The sequence below is a fragment of the Loxodonta africana genome, chromosome 9 (assembly GCF_030014295.1).
Source record: "Loxodonta africana isolate mLoxAfr1 chromosome 9, mLoxAfr1.hap2, whole genome shotgun sequence".
Classification (NCBI taxonomy): domain Eukaryota; kingdom Metazoa; phylum Chordata; class Mammalia; order Proboscidea; family Elephantidae; genus Loxodonta; species Loxodonta africana.
Genome location: NC_087350.1, coordinates 104204369 through 104222475, shown reverse-complemented (window position 1 = coordinate 104222475; position 18107 = coordinate 104204369). Strand labels below are relative to the sequence as shown.

The 18107-nt window shown below is 37.1% G+C and overlaps 1 protein-coding gene across 1 annotated transcript; it reads left to right on the top strand.

Annotated features, from left to right (window-relative positions):
• Nucleotides 1-639: 639 nt before the first annotated feature.
• On the top strand, nucleotides 640-17000 carry TYRP1 (tyrosinase related protein 1). Its single transcript, XM_003407348.4, has 7 exons — nucleotides 640-1024; nucleotides 2514-2836; nucleotides 5338-5542; nucleotides 9108-9275; nucleotides 10745-10924; nucleotides 15367-15513; nucleotides 16795-17000. Exons 1-7 carry the CDS (start codon nucleotides 640-642, stop codon nucleotides 16998-17000), a joined length of 1614 nt encoding a protein of 537 aa, XP_003407396.1.
• The last annotated feature ends 1107 nt before the right edge of the window (nucleotides 17001-18107 follow it).

Below are 18107 nucleotides of genomic sequence, written 5' to 3'. Positions count from 1 at the left end.
TTGTGTGAGCAGATTTGGGATTAGTTATCAGGCAGAAACTGGCAAGTAATTAACAGCTCTGACATCAGGGGCCCAGCAAATATAAAACACTCAGCTGTAGGAGAGGTTCAGCAGAGAAACACCTCAGGAGTTGAAGGTACTAGAGACTAGCTCTATGGGGAGTAGGCGGACTCCCACCAAAACTCCCTAAGGATGGGGGGCTTTACATCACAGAAATTCACTTGCTGGAAATATGCTCCCAATTCTTCAGCTCCATGGTTAGATGTGATTACTGGTGGTGACCTGCTAATGAATGCTTTTGATAAATGACGTTCAGGATAAGTATTTCTATATATAAATTAAAATGAAGTCTAGGATAGGGGATTTAATTATGTAGGTATTATACACGTCACATTTTTAAAGGTAAATTACTATTTTTATTAATCCTTTGTTGGAAATGTCATTTCACAAGTATGGAAAGCATTCTGAAAGTGGGTTGGGAAAGACTTATGCCATTTATAAGAGAACAACAACAACAAAAAAGACTGCCTAATTGTGTTTTTGCTTTCTCCTTTTTGCAGCTGAATCTATGTGCCACAGTCTCCTCTACACAGAGGGCTGCTAACTAGAACTTCGTCTTGCACTCTGGCTTGAAGCACAATGAAACCTTGTAAACCTCTCTCTCTGGGTTATGTCTTCTTTCCCCTGCTGCTTCTTCAGCAGGTCTGTGCTCAGTTCCCAAGAGAGTGTGTCACTGCTGACGCTTTGAGAAGTGGCATGTGTTGCCCAGACCTGTCTCCTGTGTCTGGGCCTGGGACAGACCGCTGTGGCTCGTCAACCGGCAGGGGCAGGTGTGAGGTGGTGACTGCAGACTCCCGACCCCACAGTCCGCAGTACCCTCACGATGGCACAGATGACCGGGAGGGCTGGCCCACACGGTTCTTCAATAGAACATGCCACTGCAATGGCAATTTCTCAGGACACAACTGTGGGACATGCCGTCCTGGGTGGAGAGGCACTGCTTGTGACCGAAGGGTTCTCATAGGTAAGTGAAGACGTGAACCAGGTACACAGCCCTGCATGAGGTTGAAGGCCCTTCATAGAATGGTAAATCATTTGGTCTGGAGTAACATGGGGAGATCATATAACTCAAGCCTCTCTTTTGCACAGTGGAGGAAACTGAGGCTTAGACTGGTTAAGAAACTTAACCGAAGTCTAAAGGGTTGAAGATGGTGCTCAGACATTCTAACCAATAATATTTACTTTCACAAACATTCATTGAGCAACCACCATATGCTGGAAAGGATGGTAGGTTTTCCTGACCAGTCCTTGCAATAACTCCTCAAGGTAGTTATTTTAATTGTCATAACCAGTTGTTAAGCAGATGCTGTCAAGTCAATTCTGACCCATGGTGACCCCATGTGTATCAGAGTAGAACTGTGCTCCATAGGGTTTTCAATGACTGATTTTTTCAGAAGTAGATCACCAGGCCTTTCTTCCGAGGGTCCTCTGGGTGGAATCAAATCCCCAACCTTTTTGTTAGCAGCCGAGCATGTTAACCATTTGCACTACCAAATTCACACAGATGACAATTAATAAACCTAGAATTTACACTGGGGTTTGTCTAGCTCTTTTACACTTAAGCTGCTTCTACTACCCTTGCTGACTCACAGAGAAATTTCCCACTGAGATGATCAAATTCAGGAATGATTCTGTTCTGCGACCTAAATAGCACTCTATAACAAAGCACTAAATAATAACAGTGAACAATACTTGATTGTTTTCTATGTGCTAGACACTGGACCAAGGAGCACTGGTGGCTGCTAAGCAGTTCGAATCCACCAGCTGCTCCTTGGAAACCTTATGGGGCAGTTCTACTCTGTGCTATAGGGTCACTACGAGTCAGAATCGACTCAACGGCAATGGGTAGACATTGGACCAAAGGTTTAACAGAACATTTATTGTTTATGATGAGCCAGACCCTGATCTAATTGCTTCTTATGTTTGTGTGCTCTTTAATCCTTATAACAACTCTGTAAAGCAGCTATTATTATCCATGCTTTATAGATGAAAAACAGGCTTTGAAATATACTTCCAGCATCATAGAACAAGTCTCTGGTCTTACCAACTATGATATACCACCAACTTTGTTCTTTTGCAAGATTTATTATATTAAAAAGTGTAGAAAATTCCAAGTGAAATGCCAATAGTGAGTAGATATAAATATAATACGATCATAGAATTATAAAATTCATATATAAGATTAAAGAAAGCGAATAGAAATTCCAGAGTAAGTTGGAGGGAAGTAGGGAAAGAGGTGGAGAAAGTGAGAGAGAGAGAGACAGATACTTGAAGTAGGGGTTTTAGTCGGGGTATTATAAGAAATAGAAAAGAATTTAAAACAGATGCGAATATCTGTACAAATGTTCTTTAATGGGTAAATGAGATATGTTGTTTTACAAGATGATTGTACCCATTCTCTACCCACCCCCACAAGGCAGATGTTTTCATAACTGAATTTTCTATCCCTAAAGTCAGGAGAAATCTTTTGGACTTAAGTGTAGAAGAAAAGAACCGTTTTGTCCGAGCCCTGGATATGGCAAAGCGCACAACTCATCCCCAGTTTGTCATTGCCACCAGGAGATCAGAAGAAATACTGGGGCCAGATGGCAACACACCACAATTTGAGAACATTTCCATCTACAACTACTTTGTTTGGACACACTATTACTCCGTCAAAAAGACTTTCCTTGGGAAAGGGCAGGAGAGCTTTGGTGAAGTAGATTTCTCTCATGAAGGACCAGCTTTTCTCACATGGCACAGGTACCATCTACTGCAGCTGGAGAAGGACATGCAGGTAAGCATGGAACATTTTGATGTTCAGATCCTTTATAGACCAGGGCCCTTGTTTGTAAGCCATTTTAATTCACTCTTGTTCTGAATGGTAAGGACATGTGATGAGAAAGCAATTTCAAGTTTCTGCCTTTGACATTCACTTAAACTTTCTTCCTGTACCAATTACTTATTTAATTAATTGATCATGTTTTGTAGAAGTGAGAAGGAAGTCACATCAATGATGAGGAGGCCAACTGAGGTATTTCTAGGTGTGAATTAAAGCTTTAAAAATATTCCACAGCTCTGTAATTGAAAAATGACACTCATAAAGTCTGAATGAAAAGAATCTCAATTAACACATCTTTCTTCAGTCCCAGATATAAATAGATACCTTCTCCTGGTCTGGGTGAAGGAGTGTGTGTATACTTCTCAGGCTCTCCAGTCCCAAGTGTATACCTTATCATTCCAGTTGATGGCTCTTCCCAATACGGTACAGGGTTTTAGTGCTGAAAAAAGTTTTTTTGTTTTTTTTTCCCAATTTGGTTTGTCATATTTTATCCAACTCAATTTTTTCTCCCCCATGCCCTCTACCATTGTGCGGCTTAAAGAAAAAAAAATTTAAAATTTTACTTCAGTCAGACATTGTTTCTAATTAAAAGGTATTGGTCTTATTTGACATAAAGTGAACTTCAACTCAAGCATATTTATTTCCTGCTTAGTTTGTAAGCAGATAAGCTCAAAGCACATCAAAGTACCTGCTCATGTAAATAGCTTATCGTTGTCTTTTTTATCCATTGCTATGTTTCTTGAGGAAAGTACTGTAATTTTAAAATAAAAATTTAAATTATTAGATCTCACTAGAAAATCTACAAATTAAAGCTGTTTTCTGTGTGAAAACAGTAATCAATCCTCCCCTTCCCCCCAAGTTAAAATTTAACACTAACCTAAAAATGTCTGAAGGCAGAAATGGCGTTTAGATTCATATATCGATTTCCAGAGTGCTTCTGCTCAACATTATTTAAAAAATGAATAGTTGGGTGGTGAGAAATTAACCCACTAAAATATGGAATAAAATATTCTCATGAAAGTAGTCTATCCATATATAATTGGAGAGTGAATAAATACTCTGAACTTTATATTTTATGGCTCTGATTACAATTCAGACATTTAGTAGATTAGGAGTAGATAAATCTGTCATTCGTAATTGGCTCCAGCTCTTGATGCCTCCAATTCATCTTCCCATGGGCACACCAAAATGAAAGGGTAGGCGGAAAGTATCTAAAAGCTTTGATTTTGCCTGTGTAAACTTCAGCCTCTATGACTTACATTTTAAAAACACAACAGCACAAGGGATCATACAAATTACTGCTTAAATGTAACACACAGTTGAAATGCCACATGACTACGCTTCGGCTCCTGATTGTCAGTTGCTGGACCACAAATGGACCCTTAACGATCCCTTGGAAGCTGTCACTAATTTTTGTGAACCAGAATGATGGATTCTAAATGAGGACTCGAAAGCCCTGGAGATCAATAACTGGGAATGCCTTTGAAAGCTTTTGGCCCTCCAAACACCCTGAGGACAAGGAAATGCTTCCCAGAAAGGAGCTTAAATTTAAAAAAAGCAGAGATGATCTAGAGCTCGAGAGGTGAGATAAAACAATGGTGATCCCTACACTGAAATCCAACCATCTAAATAGAACTCCCCAAAGGCCCAAAGAAATGAGGACTAACAAGTAAATATATGTTCTAAATATCCCAATAAAATAAATATGTGATTTTGAGCCCCAGTATTTTTTTAAAAAATGGGAGCTCAGCTCTAAATGGTAAAAACTAGGCCTGCCTCTGGTCCAAAGAACAAAGCGCAGCACAAAGAAATATTGTGTTTTGTTTAGAATTTCCCGTTGGTATGAGTTTCAGGAAGACCATTGAGTCTTCTAAGTTTAGACTCTGAAACAGGGGCCTCAAAGTAAAACACCTTTAGTCCCCAGGCAGATCACCTAAGTGTAAAAGAGCCTGTGTGGTCTGTGGCCAAACCAGAATCTAAACAGAAAAATCACTGTCCACAAAACATATATCAAGGCTGGATCTGGCTCCCAGACTAAGAGTTAGTGACACTTGAATTAGAGATAGTAAAATCAGAAAAAGGTGGAAATGTCAAGGCTTGGAGTTATTATTAATAATTTTTGGTAAAAACAATAGAAATGGAATTGACTGCCTAATTAAAGAAAGAGGAAGACTTTTTCCCCAAAAAATCATTTGCAGAAACTTCTATATAATGAGCTGAGTTTCCTTCCCTCTAGTGCCTAAAGGGTTCCTTATAGTAAATTAGAAGCTTTGTTAAATAGGTATCTAACTTCTCCAGGCCCCTCAGACACCACTGATACACTTACTGATTGCTAAGTGGCTGAAGACAGCTAAAAGAAAGAGAGATCAGGAATGTAAACCAAGCAAAGAGGGAGAATTTTTAAACAGAGAGAGAGGATACTAAGAACGCTACTAAACAGAGTTTCTGTGATCTAGGAAATGTTGCAGGATCCTTCTTTCTCCCTTCCTTACTGGAATTTTGCAACTGGAAAGAATGTCTGTGATATCTGCACCGATGACTTGATGGGATCGAGAAGCAACTTTGATTCCACTCTTATAAGTCCGAACTCTGTCTTTTCTCAATGGAGAATAGTCTGTGAATCCCTGGAAGATTATGATACCCTGGGAACCCTTTGTAACAGTAAGTTCCAAATGAAATATAGAAGTAAGAATTCCTTCTTAGATAAAAAGATTAAATGTGCTGCCCGGAAATTCCTTTATTCTAGTAGAGACTTCAGACTACCATCTACTTTTACGATGGAAAATCATTGAGCACTTAGGATAGTCAATGCAATCTGTAAGGTACTCCCAGGAGTCAGAGTGCCCATACATTTGTACATTGCTTTTCTTAAATAATTTGGTCAGTGCATTGCCAACTTCTTTATTTTGGAAATGTCTAGTTATAAAAATTAATCCTCTTAGTATACTCAGCACTGCTTAGTAGTCATGTGTCTCATGTTGGAATTTCACAGAAAAGTTTTCTGTAGACAATCTGAAATACGCACAGAGTTAGGACTAAAAAAAGAAACATTATGCTTATTTAGTCAGAGGGGTAAAAACCAAAAGGTGATACTAAGACTGCTTTTAAGAAAATGAAGACACTGCACAGAAGACGTCTACCACCTAGCTGCCTTCCAGTTCCTCAAATGTCAGTGAGAATAAGAGCCAATGCCTAGTCAGTTGTCCTGGCATCCTTCCTCCAGTGATCGCAATGCCACCTCAGCCAGGTGGGTCTGTTCCTAGGTTTCCTGTTGTTTTCCTTGGGTCATGTTATCTGTCCCTGTGCTAGTGACACAAGGTTTTAATTACTAGAATCCTTCTACCCCATCTTATTTTTCTTCCTTGGACATGTCTTGACTATTTTGAATTTTTGGTCTTCCGTAGAATTATGGGAAATTATTTTATTATTAATGTAATTTATTCATGTTACCTTTATTCTGCATATATGCAGAATATTTTATGCATCAAATATTAAAATATTTTTAACTTAAAAATAACATTCTAAACACATCAGAAGGGATTCAGTAGACTTCCCTTCATCAGAAGATTATTTACCTAAGTATAAGAGTAGTGACAGTGTATGAAATCTCCCCTGGAGAAGTGTAAATATTAGAATAAATTTCTGTATGTTTGGCATGCTGAATAAGTGGTCCCACCTTGTGGCCGACAAATGAAATTGAGGGTCAAGATATCTTTAAATACCATAACTTTTTTCTGTTTCTGACTATCCTATTATATTTTGTCCAGGGAGTTTTCTAGACATTTTCCAAGCATTTTAATCATTGGATACCAAAATGTAAACCAAAAACCAAACCCACTGCTGTCAAGTCAATTCCAACTCCCAGCGACCTATAGATCAAAGTAGAATTACCCATGACGTTTCCAAGGAGTGGATGGTTAATTCAAACTGCCGACGTTTTTGGTTAACAGCCAAGCACTTAACCACTGCGCCACCAGGGTTCCAAGCACAATTTAAATGGATATATAAAATTATATCATAGGAGGAAAGAAGAAAGGGGAGGAGATTTTTTTTTCATCACCATTTTTCTTGTCAACTAATACAACAAACCACTTCATTTCATACCAATTAAAGATTATACATTTTTGGTTAAACAAATTTCAAAATGATCTCTTTCCTCAGTTCAATAAATACTCAGCAGTATTGATTAGTAAGGGAAAAAAGAAAGGAACTATCATTTTATTGACCATCTCTGAAAAGGTGCAATATGCTTTTAATATTCTTATTTAATCCATATAGCAATTCTTTCCTCTATTTTTCTTTTTGGATGGTCTTATCCATTCCTGTGGTTTCATTTATCATCTTTTACAGAAGACTCATACGTGAACACACTTAATTTAAACCTTAATTAGACTTTCCAAACCTATGTCTTTATATGTTTGTTGCACAAAAAAACAAAAACCCCATTGCTGTCGGGTCAATTGCGACCCATAGTGACCCTACAGGACAAAGCAGAACTACCCCACAGAGTTTCCAAGGAGCGACTAGTGGATTCAAACTGCAGACCTTTTCAATAGCAGCCAAAGGCTTAACCGCTTCTCCACCAGGACTCCTCTTGTTGCATAGTACCTTCCAAATATGTATTCCATTAATACACCAAACTCACTGTATTAAAAAGGGAATTATTGACACCTAACATTCTTCCAGCTATTATAACATCATATTTGATTCCTCCTATGAAAAACATTGCCAAGTTCTTTCCTCACAGTATTTCACAAACCCATTTTCTCCTTCAGACACTCAGAACCATTCATTCAGGGCAGCATTTCCTACTTGGAAGTTCTCCAAAACTCAAACCAATAGGATGTTAATAGGTGTAGTGGCAGAAGTTCTCAAGATGCAAGTATATTATTTGGAAATCACTGGGTTAAAGTTAAACTAGCTTAACTAGTTTCTTCACTATCAAATTCTTTACTTTGAAACTCCCTGAGGATAATTCAAGATGTGGTGCTTTCGAAACCCACCTTGGCAATACTTTTTCTTTGTTCTTCGTGAACGGTCATCCCTAACACATCACTGGAATTGATATTTTCAGTGGTCTCTGAACATTTCTGATGATCGTGTACACGGAAAAAAAGCACATGTCCTTCCCAGACTCAAGATAGGCAGAAGTTTTATTTACATATAATAAAAATAAAATTCATTGAGCTAGTTCGTTATGCACTAATCATGATGTTACTCATAACGCATACAAAATAGGAACTTTCATGAAAGCTAATCATCCTTTATCACCTTTGCCTAAAATGTTTGACTTTTAAAATTAAAGTTTCTCGCATTTCACTTATGGAAACTCTCTTTAATCCTTTGGGGCTTTTTGCAAATCTCTCTTCTTCATGAAGCCCCGTAGCTACCCAACTAGGGGGGACTTTCTGTCTCTCTCTCCGTCTCTCTCTCTGTGTGTGTATCTCCTTGCTATTTCTCCTTAAGGCACCTGTCGTATCATCAGTTGTATCACAGTTCTTTGTCTGCCTGATTGTCTTACTGCCTACAAATAATTATCTCCCACAATAATTTTTAAATATACGTTGATCAAAAATATGCACCACTTTGCAAAAAAAATTTTCAAGGTTTTTCCTCTCATTCCTCTGAAGGCTTGACACAGACAGAATTGGGGTACAAATTTATTTATATGTATATTCTTGCCTCGTTTCAAAATAATTGGAGGCAACTTTCCCCTCCTTCAAAGTTTATGCTGTGCTGTAGAATTCTAATGCTTAAGCTCTTTGGTATTGAACTTCTGGGTGTTACTATAACACTTTGTTACTGAGGACATTACCAGATAAGCACATTTCTACGGAATACTTTTGAAGCAATTGGGAAACAATATCCCAGTGCTTAAATGCATTTTGGATGTGGGAGCCTCAGTGTAGAATTTAGATGTCTGAGGTTATTTTGGCAAAATTAAATTTTCCATGAAAGAAGCGTATGTTGATTTAACAGACACCAGGAGCTACATCTGGTAGTGTGATCCTTTTTTCCTTTAGATGATTTTATGTATCACATATCTAGTCCACACAGAACTTGTTATCTTAGATTTTTTTTCACTTTGATATCACTAAATTTGCATTTTTTAATCTTCTCTTTTGCCAAGGAAAACTCTTTCGGTGTTCATGTTGTGCAAAAGTAGTTTTAAAGAGCAGTGATAAGAATCGTTCTGTAAGTGTCCATATACCCATCTTTTTCCCAGGCACTGAAGGTGGGCCCATTAGGAGAAATCCAGCCGGAAACGTGGCTAGACCAATGGTGCAACGTCTTCCTGAACCACAGGATGTCACTCAGTGCTTGGAAGTCGGTTTATTTGACACACCTCCTTTTTACTCCAATTCTACAAATAGCTTCCGAAACACAGTGGAAGGCAAGTAAACAATGTTGGTGTTCTGAATTGATTCAGTTTTCTTTGAAAGGCTTTTGAATGACATCAGTCCCATGAGTTTATGTCACTGGGGTTACCTATGAAGATTCGGTCACAATTCTCTCCTCAAAAAAGAACTTTCTTAAAGAGAAGTATCAGACCATGAAACTCTTTTAATTATCATAGAAGAGGCCTTGGAAATTATTTTTCATAAACCTAAACACTATTTAAACCCAATTTTCTATCTAGCTAATTGGCCAACATGAGTAACTGTACCAAATTCTAGTATCGGCAAATAACGTTCAAGACTTTGAGAGCTTATGAGTTATTTTTTTCTAAACAGTTGTCATCTACAGAAGCCTGGTTTGGGCATATGTTTTATTTAGGTCTGTATCATTTTGTAACTTTTTAAATATCTATAAAAATTCAAATTAGTATCTACCAAGATTTTATTTGATTTTCCTTATCTAATACAAAGTATTTTAAAGCTGAGGAAACTGAGGGTCCAAAGAGGTGAAATGACTTTCCCAAGATATTCAATATGCACTGTTTCACTGAAAGAAAAACAGTGATAATTTTTATAATCGAACATTTAACATAAACCATCAAGTATTTTGCCAGTTTTCTAATGTTCACCTAAAAAAACATAGATGCTGGACAAAGCGATTGTATATATGTGAGTGTGTGTATGATAATTATCAAAGTCCCGTAACTGTTTTGACATTAAGCTTTCCAGATGGTTAAAACTAATACAGAGGTGGTGGGAAAGTTCTGAGAAATTGTAACTTCCCCACACCATAAGGTAATTTTCTAAAAATAAACATGCTGACAGTCATTTCAAAGGAGTAAAGTAGGAGGCTAAAGTAACACCTGGCAATTTTAAGTTCCAGGACAATCAGAGTGGCGTCCCCCCAATTGGGTCAGCAATTTTAACTAGAAGCTGGAGTTTTCCACTATCTTTATTTCAATGTAGACCAATGTCTGCCTTGTCAAAATAGAGTATTCTATATATTTTGACTGATTTCCTTTGTAGGTCATTATTTTTGACCTAAAAGATACATTTAGAATGTCATGCCACTAGCTTAAAAATAACCTAGCTTGCGGTATAGCAAGCAAATGTCACCAACCATAGGAACAGAGAAGCAATACTATTACTGTATATTAAGGCATGAAGTGGCCTGAGAAGCATTGCAAAGAAAAAAAATTGTTTCGCAATATAATCACTGTTGTTGACTTTAAAAGTAAAATATTTGGAATAGTCTTTACTATTCTTGGAAACCCTGGTGGTGTAGTGGTTAAGTGCTATGGCTGCTAACCAAAGGGTCAGCAGTTCAAATCCGCCAGGCACTACTTGGAAACTCTACGGGGCAGTTCTACTCTGTCGTATAGGGTCGCTATGAGTCGGAATCGACTCGACAGCACTGGGTTTGGTTTTGGTTGGTTACTATTCTTATCCTTACTTTTATATCTAGGTTATAGTGATCCCACAGGAAAGTATGATCCTGCCGTTCGAAGCCTTCACAATTTGGCTCATCTCTTTCTGAATGGAACAGGGGGACAAACCCATTTATCTCCAAATGATCCTATTTTTGTCCTCCTGCATACTTTCACGGATGCAGTCTTTGATGAATGGCTGAGGAGATACAATGCTGGTGAGCCACTTTCATATGTTTTTTGCAGGCTCAGCAAAAGAGATTGTTCAGGTAGCATAGTACTCACTGACGCCTAAGCACTTGACACACATAAAGTACACTTCAAAATAAAATGCCATAATTTCTCACCATTTTCAAAATATTCAAAAACACTTTGAAAATGCAGGTAAGAAATATCTCAGAATAGTTATGAGATAACATTTTTCATCATTCACTAGGACTAAGCAGGTAATCCCTTCTCATTTTGCCTGTGAAAAGATGACTACTGTTTCCCCAAGTTTTCTTCCCTGTGTCTTCCAAAATTCTTGTTGCTTTTAAAATTGAATGGGAAACCTTGCAGAGCTTGTCTTTGATACCCCAAAGACTGAAACATCATATTCGTAGTCCATAGAGCTTTGTGGCCTCTCACAAACAGCAGTTTTGTTGAACTTGAAGAGTTAAAGGTGGTTTGCGTATCATACCGTCAGAATCTCAGTTGAGTTCATTTTAAGTGCGTTCTTTAAAATATTATCTGCGAGGCCTCTTTCTCTTTGCTCCTACTCAGCTAAGCAGTTTATACTTTTCAAACAATGAAAATGTTTCTATTGGTTAAAACAGCATAAATTGTTCCTATTGGGAAAGTATTCTAAATGTTGGCTTCTGGGCCTATACTTCATCAGGCACGTGAACAAATATTGGAGATTTTCTATCTATTCAGTCAGCCAGCCATTTGGTCAGTTTCTTATTTCCCTGTTGTGTGTGTGTGCGTGTGCACGCATGAGTGTGTGTGTGTGTACAATAGAAGCCCCTAATCCAACCTAATTAAGACCATTAATTGATAGGTTGGTCAAAATAGTTTGCTCCATCAGAAAATCATTTAAGAAAGAAGTAACTTACACATAAATATGCATTCACTTATCAATCTTTTAGTACAAAGCCAAGAACCATTCTCTGGACATGAGTTGACTGATGGGAGTTCCACTTCATTTTTTATGTGTATGTACTTACAGATATACAACCATAATGAAGAATTTACAGTGTCATATTTTTAAATGAAACAAGTAATTAATGGTAATCTGAGTGCAGTATTATTCTAGATTTTTATAACATGTCCCTAACCATATACAGTCACATTGCCCACTCCTAATTCTATTGCAATATTTCAGCTATTCCTTCTTAACACATATTTCTAAGTCATTCAACCTACTTATTATTATAGAAATAAAATCTTCCTCTCTTTTAAAATCATAACTGTCATTTTATGTATGTTTAACCAAATTTTATTTTGTTATAATAACAAGCACAACTGGGATAAATAGGTTTAGGAACAAACAACTTTTGGTAAACATACACTTCTGGGAAGTAGGCAGCAGCATACAAAATGTAGTCATTTAGCCATTAGCAATTCCATGGATGTTAGTATGTTTTTTAGAGGAAACAAATCTGGCAAGTCTCTGAGGTGGAGTTCTCTTTCAACTGTGAAAACACATATTCCTTTGCTTTTACACAGCTTCATTAAAAACATAATTATGTCATGTTGTTGTTGTTGTTAGGGGCCATCAAGTTGGTTCCGGCTCATAGTGACCCAGAAGACTGCCCCATAGGGTTTCCAAGGAGTGGCTGGTGGATTTTAACTGCCGACCTTTTGGTTAGCAGCCGAGCTCTTAACCACTACGCTACCAGGGCTCCGATTATGTCATATTAATAGCAATTTACAAAAGTTCTCCAAATTTTAATCTAAAATTCATTGATGAACCAGAAAAAATATCTTTGATCCTCAGTTATTTTTGCTTGGCTCCCTTTGTTTGTCCTAGAAGTAATTCGCATAAAGTCTCTTAGTCATCTGGGTAGTAGTGAGGAAAAGAAAAGTACCACAGAAATAGAGAACTAACCAGAAGCCTATTGCTGATAAAATGTAGCCACAAAATTATAAGACAAGCCAAGGTAAACACATACAAATTGCATGGAAACTAAACGCAAATCATGAGCCACCTTCTTAAATATTCCACTGGGCAGCAACTACCCTTTGGGAAACAATATGGTAGAATAACTATGTTAGGGAGAAAGAAACATAAGAAGATTAGAAGAATTTCTAAAGCTATTCATAAAGCAAAGTCTTTTTGGGTGGAGGATAGAGTTATTTTTCAAAATGTGGCAAAAGTTCTTATAGATTTGAGAATCTTCAGAAATCACAGGAATATTGAATTGTTAGGGTCAGAAAAGAGCAAGTACCACATTTTACAGGTGAAGATTACAGTCATTCACATTCTAATGTTCCTTACAGAATCCTCTCCTTACACAAAAGAGATAATACAATATAGAACACCTAAACTTTAAATAATATAATGTTAATTTCAATTCACTAAAGTTTTAGATCTATGTACACATTTAATTCAACTTCGGTTGTTTTTCAGCTGAGTCATGAAAGTTACAGAAGTTCAGTACTGTTTTCAAAAGAAGCAGTTATACATTTTCCAGACTGAGCAGTATTCTACTTATTATATCCTATAAGGAATGAAGCAATCACACACATACACACACACATGCAAATACACACACATACACAACATTTCAACAAATGTTATTTGAGCATCTACTATTTCCTAGGCAGTATTCTAGGCACTAGAATATAGTGAGATACAAAACCAATGAAAATGTCCTCCCTCCTGGAACTTTGCCACTTTAGGACTGACAACAAACATATGTAAATAATACATAGTACCTCAAATGGTGGATAATCTTTGTAGACAAATACATTAAGGCAATAGAAAGTCCTATGTGGGTATGTGGAGGAAGACCGTCCCAGGAAAAAAGAACAGAAAAAAGCCCGTTGTGACTCGAGCAGAGTGGGAAATAGGGAGAGAAGGGTGGGAGATCAGGTCCGATGGATATCGGGGTGGATCCTAATGGACCCTGAATTTAACACTAAGTGAGACGGGGCACTGAAGGGTCTTATGGAGGGAAGTGAATTGACAATACCAATTGTTATTTTTACTATTATTCCTCCACTTATTTTTATGCACATAACTTCCACTATCACATAACTGAAGCTGAACGGAGTCAAAGCTTTTCAAGTCAGGATTCAGTAGGAAGGTGAAATGGGAAGTTAAAAAAATATATATCTAAATGATAAGCCTTATCTAATGTTTAGTTTTAATAAATAATTCCTAATAATATATCAGAATGTGAGTTCCTGGAGGGTAGAAATTTTGTCTATTTTGTTCAATGTTATGACCTCGGTGCCTGGACCAGTGCCTGGCACTAGTAGGCATTCAATGGATTTCAAAAAGTAAATACTGAATTTGTTTTAATACACAATAAACTTAAAAGTCACAAAGATATAAACACTACCTGCCATTTCACTATCAGTTGTTCCTCAAACTGGTAAAACCTGGGAAAGCTGGAATCTGTGTAAAACCGAAAGCTGTAAGGGAAGGGAAACTCAAATATTTTCCACTAAAAGAGAGAGAAAGAAAAGTGGTAAGATTACTTTCTGTCAAAGGCATCAAAGTTCTAAGACCTAGAGAAATAAGGCTGTTCCCTCAAGTTCCAGCTCTCACAGTTTTTACTGTACCTGCTAAAGCACCTTTCCTTGCTTTAGAGAAGGACAGAGACTGTCTATGCAATGTACCTTTTGCAAACAAAACCTAGTACCTCGCTAGTCTTCCCACTTATTCTCATTACTGCTCCACCCAAGCCCACTTCCAACTCTGATTTGTGACATCCCATTTGGTATTTAATTATGTGAACATAAATATAGAATGAGAAAAAAAGGTCTTTGCAACAAAGAACCTATCACTCTTTTCTTCCCTGAAGATAGAAATTCACTAATAATACAAATCCCTGTAGCTTTTATTAAAATAGAAAAAAGAGAAAGGTACCAGGAAGCCAATGGGATTCCAGGGCAATGATTAAAATTTTTACTTTTTTTTTTTTTGCTAGTATAGTAAAACTCTGAAAATAAAGTTAATATTGATTTGTTCACTATAAAAGTTAACAAAGAAATAAAAAAAATAAACAGAAATATTCAGCATCAAAGACAAACCTCCTTGGATACACTGTCTCTCTAATTTAAATTACAGACAAGGCTATAACAAACTGCAGGTTCATCTTTTCTTTAGCTTTGAAAAATAAGTGTAATGAGTTTTATTCAAACTAGTGTCTCTAATTTAAAAATAAAACAACTGATGATCATCACAGATGATAAAATAGTAAAACTTCCCTGCTTTTAAACTTTCTTATTCTACCGGGTGATATGCTGGTGCTGTACTTAAATCATTTGAACTCTCTTTCATGTAATTCCCTGTTCTGGTGAAACTTTTTTGTGTCTTTACTCAGTGTAAAGTATGAAAGAACATTTTTCATGTTCTCCTTGAATACTCTTAGACGACTCCAGAATATAATAATGACATTAATATTAATTTTACATTGTCTATTAATAAGTTGTCTTTGGCATATTTTAGATATATCCTCATTTCCACTGGAAAATGCCCCTATTGGACATAATAGACAATATAATATGGTGCCATTCTGGCCACCAGTCACCAGCACAGAGATGTTTGTTACTGCTCCAGACAACCTGGGATATGCTTATGAAGTACAATGGCCTAGTGAGTATTTAAAATTTATTTCCATTGTGGAAATTTCCAGAATCAAATTTGTTACTTTTAAAGTAAAGTTAATCGCAACATCAGGGGTCCCTAGGTGGGGCAAACAATTCAGCCATTGAAAGCTCTACGGAGCACAGTTCTACTCTGACACACACAGGGTCGCCGTGAGTTGGAGTCAAATGGACAGCAACTGGTTTTAATCACAGTATTGCTGAGGGTTACATTTTCCATTTGGACTTAGAAGTTTTCATTTTGATTTTTATCTAGGGTTAAAGAAAGGCATTTAATATTTGTTGAGAGCCCTGACCTGGTGTTGAGCTAATTATATAGCATACTATCTTACTTAATCTGTACAACCCTGTGAGGTAAATATTATAATCTTCATTTTACTAATAAGGTAACTGAGGCTTAAAACTAAAAAATCAAACCATTGCCACTGAGTTGATTCTGACTAATGGTGACCCTATAGGACAGAGTAGAACTGTCCCATAGGGTTTCCAAGGAGCAGCTGGTGGATTCAATCTACCAGCTTTTTGATTAGCAGCCAAACTCTTAACCACTGCACAACGAGGGTTCCATCCAAGACTTACCCATTGCCGTCGAGTCTATTCCAACTCATAGCAGCCCTATAGGACAAGTAGAACTGCTCCATAGGGTTTCCAAGGAGCAGCTGGTGGATCCAAATTGCTGAACTTTTGGTTAGTACTCGAGCTCTTAATCACTGTGACACCAGGAGTCCACCCGAGGCTTAGAGAGGTTGTCAAAGGTCACCTTTCTAGTAAGGGAAGAGAATGAGTTCTGAACTTAGGCCCATGAAATATGACAAGATTTTTTTACGGTACAATGACACCTCCAACTACTTAACCTAAATAGGGGAGATTGAGAGACTCTGAGCCATCTTTCTTGAGATTTTGAAATTCAAAAGTTTCTTGTTTAATTTCAAGCCTCTTTCTCACTAGGGCATAGTGGAAGGGCAAAGGTTTTGGATCCTGACAGACCTGGGCTCCAAAACCCGGTCTACAGCCTATTAACCAAGTGACCTTGTGGACAGGTGACCTTCCTCACATTTTGAATGGAAATGATAAAATAAATTCCAATAGGGTTCATTCATTAAAAGAAATTAGGAAGTGCCTTTGAGAGGTGCTGTAATAGGCAATGTGTTCTGACAAAAAATAAATGTGAGGACTTCTGTAGCTATGCTTAAATTTGTGGTTTCCGATTCTTGGTGGAACAGCAACTATTTTATTGTTCACTTTTACTCTCATTTTCTTTTTCAAATAGGTCGGGATTTTAGTATTTCGGAGATTGTTACCATAGGAGTAGTTGCTTCTCTAGTAGTGGTTGCGGTCATTTTTGCTGGTGCGTCTTGTCTGATTCGTGCCAGAAGCCACATGGATGAAGCAAATCAGCCTCTCCTCTCTGATCACTATCAACACTATACTGATGATTATGAAAAAATTCAGAATCCTAATCAATCTGTGGTCTGAAGACAAGTGACCAATTCTCTTAAAACTTTCTACAGAAACTCATTCATATCACAAAACCACCTGGTTGAAAATAATGGATTGAATCACTAAGTGTTATTTGTCTTTACTCTGTTACTTTCTTCCTTATATGTCTTATATGCCTTAGGGTTAAAATTCCAGAAGTTGCTTTCCAAGCTTAGGAAGAATCATTAACAAGCTTTCCAATGGGTTGCATTTTTCAGCTCCATTTTAAATGGTGGTTTGCACCAACTCCATGGTATTTAAGCAGATAATGTAAAGATCATTGGCATGCTTCAAGGGTTGGCTATATGATGATTTAAATATACTGCTGTGCTTTGTTTGAGTTTATGTGCAAAGGAAAATAACGATTGATAGAAAATCCCTGTTTAAAATACATGAGTAGGCATTTCTACGATGTTGAAATGTATATACGTTCATTGATATTGGCCAACAGATGTAAAATTAGTTAAAACAAATTATTTGGAGTTGGAAATGGGATGCGAATTAGTAACTTTTTCAAAATAGTCTTTTGGGTATCAACATATGTCACGTATTCTAAGAGTCAAGGTTACAACAAGATCAAAATCTTCGTCAGAATAGGTAAAAATCTCACTTTGTTTAAGAGGTAGTTCGTACTACCTATGTTTACCACTGTGTGTTCTCTTGCTTCCCAATTCACTGAAAAAGGAGCCGCCCATTCATCCATTTTACCCCACCCCCAATTCCACTTCTAATATCCTGGAGGTCCACAAAGAAGCCTTGTTAAGTGGAGACCACACCTCATAGTTCCACAAATAACATTCAATTCATTTTGTTTAATACACATAGCACTCTCTTATAATTTACCAGGCTTTATGTATTTTTACAATTAAAATTACTTAAAACATTGTATCATTAGTCCCCTATCCTATTCTGCAAGAATCCTATTCTTCCCCCTCCCGCTCTTCTTATCCCACCATCATCTAAAATTAGTTTTTCTCATCTTGGTCTTGTGTTACTGAAACAATAGTCTCAATGAAGAACTCTATAGCCTCGTTATAAGTGAACACACATTTTAAGTAAAATTGATTTAAAAGTAACAACAATAATAACCACATACTAAAGAAA

Excerpts from the sequence above, each read along its gene's own strand:
- TYRP1 (XM_003407348.4), top strand. The coding sequence starts at position 640 with ATGAAACCTTGTAAACCTCTCTCTCTGGGTTATGTCTTCTTTCCCCTG. Across the intron at positions 1,025-2,513 it reads TGACCGAAGGGTTCTCATAG|TCAGGAGAAATCTTTTGGAC; the intron begins GTAAGTGAAGAC and ends CTATCCCTAAAG. Across the intron at positions 15,514-16,794 it reads TTATGAAGTACAATGGCCTA|GTCGGGATTTTAGTATTTCG; the intron begins GTGAGTATTTAA and ends TTTTTCAAATAG.